The sequence below is a fragment of the Apis dorsata genome, unplaced genomic scaffold (assembly GCF_000469605.1).
Source record: "Apis dorsata unplaced genomic scaffold, Apis dorsata 1.3 scaffold_295, whole genome shotgun sequence".
NCBI lineage: Eukaryota > Metazoa > Arthropoda > Insecta > Hymenoptera > Apidae > Apis > Apis dorsata.
Genome location: NW_006263570.1, coordinates 1,865,245 through 1,876,051, shown reverse-complemented (window position 1 = coordinate 1,876,051; position 10,807 = coordinate 1,865,245). Strand labels below are relative to the sequence as shown.

At 29.2% G+C, this 10,807-nt stretch overlaps 2 protein-coding genes across 14 annotated transcripts in view; one reads left to right on the top strand and one right to left on the bottom strand.

The window, feature by feature from the left end:
* The window catches only part of LOC102674491 (neurexin-1), a 425,676-nt gene that overhangs the window by 110,542 nt on the left and 304,327 nt on the right, over positions 1 to 10,807 (top strand). The gene's annotated exons all lie outside the window — the stretch shown is intronic.
* LOC102673861 overlaps positions 10,688 to 10,807 on the bottom strand; it is a 1,464-nt gene continuing 1,344 nt past the window's right edge. The window contains exon 3 of the mRNA XM_006617258.2: positions 10,688 to 10,772. Within this exon, the coding sequence (XP_006617321.1) occupies positions 10,712 to 10,772 (61 nt within the window). The 3' untranslated portion in view covers positions 10,688 to 10,711. The remainder of the gene's footprint in view (positions 10,773 to 10,807) is intronic.

The window sequence follows — 10,807 nt, the reverse complement described above, 5'->3', positions numbered from 1 at the left end:
AAAAAAAAAAAAAAAAAAAAAAAAAAGAAAAGAAAAGGGAGAAAAATAGAGAGAAAAGAGATAAAAAAGAAGAGGCAGAGAGAGAGAGAGAGAGAGAAACAGAGAAACTTGAAAAGTCTTTTGATTCGAGATGCATCAACATAGACGTCGAATCACCACCAATCAAAAAGTATTTCCATTGCTCTTTCTTTCTCGTTTTTTTCAACAATCTGCTACATGTTTGTCGACGCCAAACGCGCGAACCAAAAGAAAAAAGAGAGAAACGGAGAGAAAAAGAGATAAAAGACAAAAGAGAGGGCGCGATCTCTGCGTTTTTCTTATTATCCTCACGAGAGGGCGCAGTGTGCAAAGATGGGTGAAATTTCAAGGTTTAAATATAATGTTAATTCAATTATTAATTTATATTATTCAAGCTTTACATTTTTATTTTTGCAATAAATGGAATGCGGTTATTTATGCAAAATAAAACACGAATAAATGGATTATTTAAATATATATTTGTCTTATTCTTCAAATATCATTGTAATTTGAATTTGTATTTCGTATTATTTTGCATTTGTGCATTTTTATGTATTTAAATTTTTCATAAATGCATAAATAATCATGAAAGGAGAAACGGTTCGCTCTTTTTCTTTCTTCTTTCTGCTTTTTTTTATTCTATCTTCCACGTGTTTCTTTTCTTTCGAATAAGACACGACCACGAGAAAGCCTAATATCGTTGAAAGTAAGAGCCGCCCTCTTGTAGAAATCACCCCAGGCTATTCGAGCGGCAAGAAAAGTAATCTGGGTTACATGGATTTGTTATGTAACACGGTGTTACGTCTCGACCGAGTTTCATACAACTATGAGAGGCTGGCCCAGCTGAAAGGCCTCTGTTTTTGGGAGAATACTGTACTTGTCTCGTCTCTGGAAATAATAATGTTGCTTACTAACCATCGTGGAGTCGTAATGATATCTTTGTCGAGTTTATCTTTGCCTAATTGTGAATGATTGTTTTGTTGTTTCTGATTTTATTTATTTTCTGTTTTATATTGAAATTATTTTTAAATTTATTAGTGGTGAATATATGGAGACATTGTAGCATCAATTTCGAGATGGAAAAGTATTGATATTGAAGAAAGAGAAAGAAGCTTTAAAGAAGATGATAGTTGAATTTGTTTATTCGTTTTTGTTATAGATTAATATATAGAAAAATATAAAATATATAGAGAGATATATTTTTTGAAAAAATATTGAGGTTGAATAAAAATAATATCATCAAATTAAATAATTAATCTTGTCGTGTAATTTTTTTATCATCATATATCTACATTATATTAATTTGAATGGCATAATATGTATATTTTTAGTACCTATTCAAAAAAATTTCCATGTAATTTTATGAATCACTTTCGATATGCTAATAGCATAAATTTTTGTCTCGTCTCTGGTATTTCATATAAATTAAAATATATTAATAGTACGGTTTAATTAACTCTCATTTTCATTTTTTCAAATTTTTCTCAGAATGGAAGACTAAATAGTGTAAGCATCATTCATATTTGCTCTTTCATTCTTCTCTTTCACTTTCTATATCACAGTCTCCCTCATAAAATTCAAGAAAACGCTTCAGACATATCTGTAAAATATTCATGCTCGTCCACTGAAAAACTTGGATGGCCACGCATTTTGCGCTCGTATTCTCAAGCACACATCGTGTTTCTCAATCTCACATTGTGCACATTCACCATCACATATCGCATAATATATCCACATAATAATTCAAACAATAATAATATAGTAAAATAAAATAATAATATCAAAACATATATTGTTATTAAAATATTATTATTAAAAATATATTGAAAAGTTAGGTAAAATATATTGTGTGTAATGGTCAGGCAAACGTAATAGACTTAATATCAATAAAAAAAAAGCCTCAAATATAACAATTCAAGTTTATTATCATCGATTTATATTGATATTCTTATCACTATCTTCTTCCAAATTATTAATAATATTATAAACATTCTACACTTGTTCTAATAATAATAAAAAATTACAACAATATTATTATCATGATTTTAAATCAAAGTGAATCTATTATACAGTATAAAATAGAGTTAAGAATACACTGGTGATTTTCTTTTTCGAAAAGAAAAATTGTTTCTTTTCCCAACGATAGAAGTTTTCGTAATTTTCAAGGAACGAGTGTCGGAAGAAAGATGGTTCACTTTTAAAGCCGGCTTACCACTCGTTACGTTTTTTAGGTCACCCTCGTCGTTAGGGAGGAGGGGGGAGAGGGAATCGCTAATTTGCATCTCATAAACACAGATTTTCAAACGCGTACCCGTACAAAGAACGATTTAGAGCAGTTATACATTTTCGACTTTGTGCCCTCCCCCTCTCCCTCCCCCTGTTCATTAATATTAATATCGTAGAAATAATGACAGTGATTAATTAATACTCGAATAACCAAAGCAAAATAACGAATTCATTTTTTATATTGAGAAAGTTAAAAATGTTTTTGACAAAATTAATATTGTATTCTATTGAGAGGGAGGTATTATTAAATTGTTTATATATATATATTTATGGGAAATTTAAATGCACAAAAATCTACAGAATATATATATCTGTATATGCAGAAAGGCACAAAATATTCAAAGTATAGTGTGCATTATGAAATTTATGATGAAGAATAAATAAATCTCTATTTAAACTCCATTTCTTTGCGTTTCATAAATTCATTCAAAATTTCATAAAAATTTTATTTTGCTTTTGAAGTAATGTAATTGGCAATAATATAAATAATATTTTTAATAATTGCACATCATTTTAATTACAATTATTTATATGTAAAATAGATTTAGGTTAAAAGATATTATCTAGCGATAAATTTTATCACAGACATTAAAGGCCACGAATTTACTCTGATAATGACGATCAACTATTTATTCATTTAAATTTCCACGATGATTGAATCGATAAATACATACATATATAAAGGAAAATATTTATATCAATATTTATCATTCTATTTTTTTCTCTTTGCCCATTTTCTCTGCATATTTTAATCGAGCTTTAATTTTATATAAAATTTTAAATCGCGAAAACATAAATGGGTTCCATATCGATTGATAAAATAAATTTTATACAAAGATAAAGGATACGAATATCATCGAGAATTAATATTCTAATTTCTACGAATATATCTTATAGGCATGAATTTTTAAAAATCGAGAAAAAAGTCAAAACGATTCAAAATTTTTTTTAAATCAAAATCAATTAAAATACACCTCAAATTTCTTATCCAATACCCTCGATAACTATATAGATTTTTCTCCTCTCTAAAATTTCCACAAAATTTCTCAAGCTTCAGTTCTATAGCTTTGTTTCCACATTTTTCTTTCGAATTCACGTATCTCATTTACTCTCGAGGGCGGTCGAATCCGTACATCGTTCCTCGCTTATTCCACATTTCTTCCCTCGCTCACAACGCAACAAATCTATCGCAATTTATTCATCCGGGTTGCAGGCTGAATTTCCTGAAAAGGGGTTGGTAATAAAGTCGCGGGTAGAACGAGCCACGCTTTGGATCGGTTGAGCGGTTCATTGAATTCCAAATGGAAAGTCGTATGCGCGTGGCGCATGAAAATGTAACCCCAGCACTAATCCCTATACTGTTTCGAGGATTGTTAACGTTGGTCTTATCTCATCGCGATAAACAGAATCATTAACCAAAGGAGCCACTCCACAAGAGAGATGATGTAATAACGAGTTGTGTGAAAACACGTATTTTCGATGCAATAAAATTTTTTTACGAGAATCACAGAAGGAAGAGAAATGGTGGAAGATTTTTTCATCGAAGTGTTTATACTCGATGCTTTAGATTTTATTATTGTAATATGTAGTAAGTAATAAAGTAGATTGTTAAAGAGATAATTTTTTATTAATATATGGTTTGTACATGGCTTTTTTTTGATTCGAATATTTTTTATCAATAATATAATAACATCATTTGTGTAAATGATGTTCTTGCTAGGAATCATTTATTTATGATTCTTTTCAATATTATTTTCTTTGTTTGAAACAAAACAAAGAAAAGAAAGAATTGGATTTTTGTTTTCTTGGTAAAATAAGTTTATATTTTCTTTATTTATTATTTTATAAAAATCCAGGTAGAAATTTTTTTATTCCTCTTAATCTTTTTATTCCAACGATTAAATGAAAATTTCTTATTTTTTGAAGATTTCTTAAATCATGTCCAGTTATGATTGAGTTACATTATTACATGTTTGCTATTAAATATTTACAGAGCAACTATTTCACGGAAACTTTAAACGCCAATCAACCAACTTCCTGTTCTTCCTTGCACTTCCTTCGCACAAACGTGAATCAATTCTTTAGAAACTCTGTACATTTTCTGCAGAAAAACATTTCCAATTGATCATCCACTTTCCTTTTATTCGTAAAATGCACTTCCTCATCGCATTTTTTAATTCTGCTTGAAACAATTTCGAGCAAAGCGTACTTGTGACTATTGTTTAATAAAGAAAGGAAAGAAAAGAAAAAAGAAAATACGCGTGATTCAATCAAAGCACCCATTACAATAGCATTTTTTTAACGTTTTAAGAAAGAATACTTTCAGAATATTTTCTTAAGAATATATTTTTATTGTGGATATTTATTCTTAAAATTTATTAGAAAGATCATATTAATTATATGTATAATTAATTAGTAACGGATTGAATTTTAATGAATAATTTTTCTCGAAGGAATAGAAGATAGTATTAATCAATGCGAATCAAATATAAAGTTCGTAATTTAATTTTTAATTAGAAGGAATTGAGGAATCCAGTGACCTTAAAATTCTATTGAATTATTTGGAAAGTTGTTTCTGTTTTCGAACGATTCTTTTATATATATATATATATAAATCGAATAAAAGAGGATTATTCGTAATAAACTTCTATCATAATATTAAATTTGATTAAACACCATGTTTTATTGTGATAACAGAATTAACGAAATAAATTCTTGTTCGAATGATTATTCGACTAATATCATAAATTATTTTAATATCTGTTTATTTATTAATTTATTTCGTTTGATATTATTGTAATCTCTATTTCTCTCAATTAACTACATACAACACTTATAGAAACACATAACGAATAATATCAATAATAATAATTATGCAAAACTTTAATATTACAATATTGTACATCAATAAAATCGAATATACATGAAAAATGCAGATATTTGAAAACATTGAAGAAAGTAATAATCGAGATAGGTAAGAAGAAGAAAGAACAGAAAAGACGGCAAAGGTTAATTGAGGTTAGGTTGCAATAAAACAGCAATGGAACATTATAAAAAAAAAAAGAAAAAGAATAGAAATGAAACAAAGAAAACAATAATTGTTTCCATCAAAATCCAACAACAAGAGAAGACCAAACGAATAAAGATTAAACAAATATAATAAAACTAACCTAAAAAATTTTCGCGATAGGAATATAACCCTTTCAGGCTACACACAAATAAACGTTGACTCGTTGTTCTCGAGTTGCACTTTTCGCAAGAGATCAAGCGAATCAGCATTCGCCAAGTTGTTGTAAACCCTGAGAGGAATCTGCTTGATCTCACCGAAGCGAGAAGCGAGCACAGGGGATGAAGAAAAGCTCGAAAGAGGCTAGGAAAGGAACAATACCAAGCTGTCTGGAGACGCTCGTAAAAGCGTGCGCTACTCGGTTCTCAGCTTGAATGTATGTATGAATGTGTGTATGTATACTGGAAGGAAATAAATGCCATGGGTCGAGCGGTTGCTTTTGTAATCACGAGCGATACCAGGGAACAAACTAAAACGACCTGCCTGTCGTCAATAGAGAGATCGGTGTATTATTATTCAAAATTGGACAGACTTTCGTTTAAAATAAAATAATAGTTGGAAATAATTAATTGCTCGCGATGTATATTTTATTTCAATTTTCAAACGAATTTTTATTTGAGTTGTTTCATTTAAATAAATTAAGTAAATAATTTGATACGAGAGGTTGTGATTGGGATTAGCTATTATCAATCTGGAAATTTTTATTTTACGACTTAGTCTTTTATTTCGAATAATTTTTCAGAAAGATACTCATTTTATATATGATAAATATTCCATAGAAAGTAAAGTTAACATTGAATTTTGAAATGAAATCATTTTAATTAAATATAATATTCAAATATCAGTGTAACCTATTTTTATATCAGATGAATAACCTTATGTAAAAAACACAGTTCGTAAACATGTTTTTATAGACAAGAAATTACTTCAGCGTAAATAATACTGTAGAAACTAAACTTTGTAAAAAGAAAAAGAAAGTCTTGATGATATAACTATAGGAAATTTATTCGATTTTCCTCTCAATGAACTTAATATGAAGATATGTAAAATATTCATAAAAATTTAATTTAATTATATAATTTATTTGCTTTTTACTTCATTGAAAAAGATTTATTTAACAATATATTCCTAAATATTGTATTAAATTATGCGATATATTTAGAAAAAAGATTCCAATATGCATAGGAAAAATAATGAAACGATTTGGAAAAGGAAAAAGGGAATAAAATGCTCGTTATAATATAAATTGTTCGTGTAGGAAAAAATTCTTTTCTAAGGAAAACGCCAAAGAAAATTGTATTGCTCGCAATGTAAGGTGAAAATAGGAATGCAAAGGCCAAAAGGAACATCGTTTATGTCAGAACTTCAATATATCGATATTGAGTTTCGTATATGGTATATTTATAACATATTTTCCACATTTTCTAAAATAGTTTTCCTTTTCTTTAGTCTTTTTAAGAATAATGCATACTTTCCTCGTTATTTCAAGTCCTTATCTTCAAAAAGAAACAAAATCACAAAGAAATTTTGTGAAATCATAAGAAATCTAATAAATTATACATAAATTTATATCAATTCGTTACAGTATATTTCGAATCCATTTCAAAGATTCTTCACTATGCTCATCATTAACACACACAAACAAAGAAAACAAAAAAACGATTTTATAAATCAAAATTTTATTCGAATCTATCAAGACAAAATAATCAATTTATTTATTATATTTCGTACGAGTTCAAAAATTCAAATTGACATCAATTTCAGAATTCTAAATTTAATTCGAATCTATACTTTGTAAAAAAAAAAGAACTTCAAATCCTCATCATTATGCTCTAATATCTTCCCAAAAAAAAAATCTTATCAAAATTCAACGATGGATTCCTAAATTCCATCGGTGCAAACATAACAGAAAAATTGCATGGAGGTCCAAACATATAAATGCGATATTAACCAACCTCGTGTATTCAATTCAAAGCGTTATCGCGTGTCGTTCACGAGCAGTCGGAACCCATTCGCTTAAATTTTTCCCATTCCCTCTCGTTCCCTCGTATTATGCGCTCGCACGAAGCCAGTTCGATTTATCAGGTATCCACGAGCCGATAAGAAATGAAATATGCTCCATTCTTACGAACAGATCCCGTAACAACGTTTAATCTCGTTTAATCTAGCACCAGATACCTGTGTGTTTCTCACAGGATGTTGAACAAATCGTGTATTTAAATATTTATATTCAAAGATTTATAAATAAAAATATGTGTATCACGACAAGAGTCAAGAGTATTATCCAGAATTATCGAACGTTACATTATTTTTTCAAACAGAAATTACTTTGAAATTGTTAATAATGATAAAGAATCGTGTATACCTGTTCCTTCATCAGCAAAAATATAACACTGTTTGAGAAACTGTTTTTGAATTTACATTCGATCATATTTATATTAATTCCGTGAATTAATTCCATTGCTGCATTTTAAAACTGTGTTTACTCTTGTCGCTCTGTCGGTTTACTCTTTATCTACAAAGATTCGCCGCACACCTGTTGCGATCGAAGCTTTCGTAATGATCGTTCTGGTTGCGATTCGGTTTTTCCCTTGTTTCGCCTTTTCTTTCTTTCTTTTTTTTTTTTTATTTATTTGGGTTTGATTCGGTTTTCAAATGGATTTTCCTTTTCTTCTCTTTCACCCTTGTTTTTAAGGGTGGCGATAGAGTAGGAAGATTTAACGAATCGTATAAAGGATGGTGTGGTCTAGGGATAGGGATCTGAATTTGGTTGTGTTTATTCACTCTCTTGTTGGGGATGTAAGATAAAAGATGTGTGTGCGGGGAAAGTGGTGTAATTAAAAAATGAAACGTTTTCGGCCGGCTGTTTTATTGAGGCTCAATTTTTTTTCTTCGGTTGTTAATATTGGGTCGTATGTTAGATAGTGGTGTATAGCATACAAGATGGAATACATGTTTAAAAGTAGAAAGATAGGTGATACAATTACTTAATGATAAATGTTAAATTACGCTTATTCTCAATCTAAAGTCTAAAAACACACCCCACGTTGCAGATCTTGTTTACATTGATTATAAAATATTATTAAGAAACGCAAATTATAAACTATTACTTATAAACTAACGTTTATATCAACGTTGCATCGCTAACCTACTAAAATAATTATTTGTGGACGCTTATGTTAAATGTTATAAATGTTAAATAAAAATGTTAAATATAAATGTTTAAATATACATACGTTAAATATAAATATTTACAACCTATTATTAAACTTACAATTTATGGATTAATAGATGCAAATTTATAGATTAAATATTAGTAAAATTAAAAAATTTAAGATTATTAAGAAATTAGAGAGAAGAAAATACAAATAGTTCGTAAAACAACGTATCTAGTCATATTTGTGCATATAAGTTAATATTATAGATAATATGAGAGAGAGATAACTTATAAATAACTTATAAATAAGTCGTAAAATTAATTTTATATTTTAAATGAGATTAAGGATATATATTATATTAAAATGAGCTTCAATTGTGTGTGAAAATTTATACCGATTTATAAATCCATCATATTTGCTTCTTCTTCGAAATTGATTATCGAAATTCAATGGAAAATCGAAGAAAATAGATATCCGATTGTCTCGTAACTATCTTTTTAAACTTGTAATAAAATTACAAGTTTCGTGTAGCGATTGAGTTTCTGAAACTTTGTCGACACGTAAAAATACTCGAGTATTTTATTATTTCGAAATCTTGCTTTACATTTTTGCCCTTTCGATTAAAAAATCGGATGTTGAGCGGCAAATTCCGTTCTCGAATGACAATCCCAGCAAATATATAGCAAATAGCCACGTTTTTGACAAATCTTTTTCGCGAATAAAAGTAAATAGAAAGAAAAGAAGAACGCGTATCCTTATATATCATTTGATCAAATTAATAATAATATTCTCGTTCGTACGTATGTAGTCCTCTTACTCTAATAAATCGTCAATGGTTTAAAAAAATATTGAATCGTTGTGTACGATTCATTTTCTTTTCTCACGAAATTAATTATAAGTAAAAACACGCGTCACACGTTAGTTTTTTTTTGCTAATTCAATTTAATTTTGATGATTCTCATTTGCGCCTTATTCCTTATTTCGAAACGTAAAGGAATAAATGCAATCGATGGGGTGGAAGCGCAGGGTAGATGGGAAGCAAAATGCCTTGAAAATACATATTTAGAAATAAAACGATGAATGTCGAAAGAAGAAATGAAAAATTTTAGAACGTGTGTAATCGAGGATTCAAATATTTTACGACTATTTCAATGACGACTATTTGAATGACAATTAAAATTTCTATCTACCTAAATCTAACTGTAAATTGTTCAATCATCGTGTATCATAATTCTAACTCGAAAGATTCAGCCTCACTATAGATTCAATGTTTTTCCATGTTGTGCAGCAAAATACTTGATGGAGTCCATGAAGAGTTATGAGTTATGTCTGGAACAATTATTTCCAAAATTTATAAATTGCATTTCATGCATCTAAAATAATAGAAAAAAATTATTATATCGATCAATAATAACTTTCGAATCGAAACCAGATGATTATAAATCTGCGATTATAAATCAAAATCAAAACTCGACTTGTGTAACTTGAATAAAAACGAAAGTACGGTTCATTGGACTGTTCTCCACGACGAGTTTTCATCATGTTTGTCCCGCCATCTTCCCGGCTACATCGTCAGCCACCACGGATTACCACAACGGAAACTCGTCGGCGGATTCCCCAATCCCCGCAGTTACATTCAACCGGCAAACCCTTGAGGAAATTATTACACGGCAGAGTAACGCTTCCACGATCGTGGTCTAGTTTCACATCGGCAGCTTTGCATATCGTTATCGGTGTTGTCACTGCGGTTCGAGGGGCTGTCCCAGGATTTTAAAAGCGCCGTGTTAAAAGCTTCCGAGACACGTTTAGAGCAAACTTTATTATTAAAATCCTTCGCGATTCAAATTATTGGTCGTATTAAATTTTCGTATCAATATGTGAATAAAGGATATTTTTTTTTTTATTTTGTAAATCACGTGTATTAAATATGTATACGATGGAATATATGAACGATTCAATTCTTGCAATGATAAAGAAGATTTATCAAAAGTTTTTTTTTTTGGAAAGGAACGTAAAATACTCGGGCATTTTCATTCTTTGAAACTTTAAAATTACGTATCCCTTCTCTTTGCGTAAAAATATTTCTCGAGAAAACTTTGTACGAGGAACTTTTGTTTTCATAAGTTGAAAAGTTAAAAAGTGCTTACCGAAATATATATATATGGTGGTATAGTTGATCTCTTTAATTTATTCCTCGAGCCTGTTCGTAATTGATTCCAAGATTAGCAGCTACTATACGCTCCCTAAAAAAATATTATTTCATTAAAAGCAATAAATA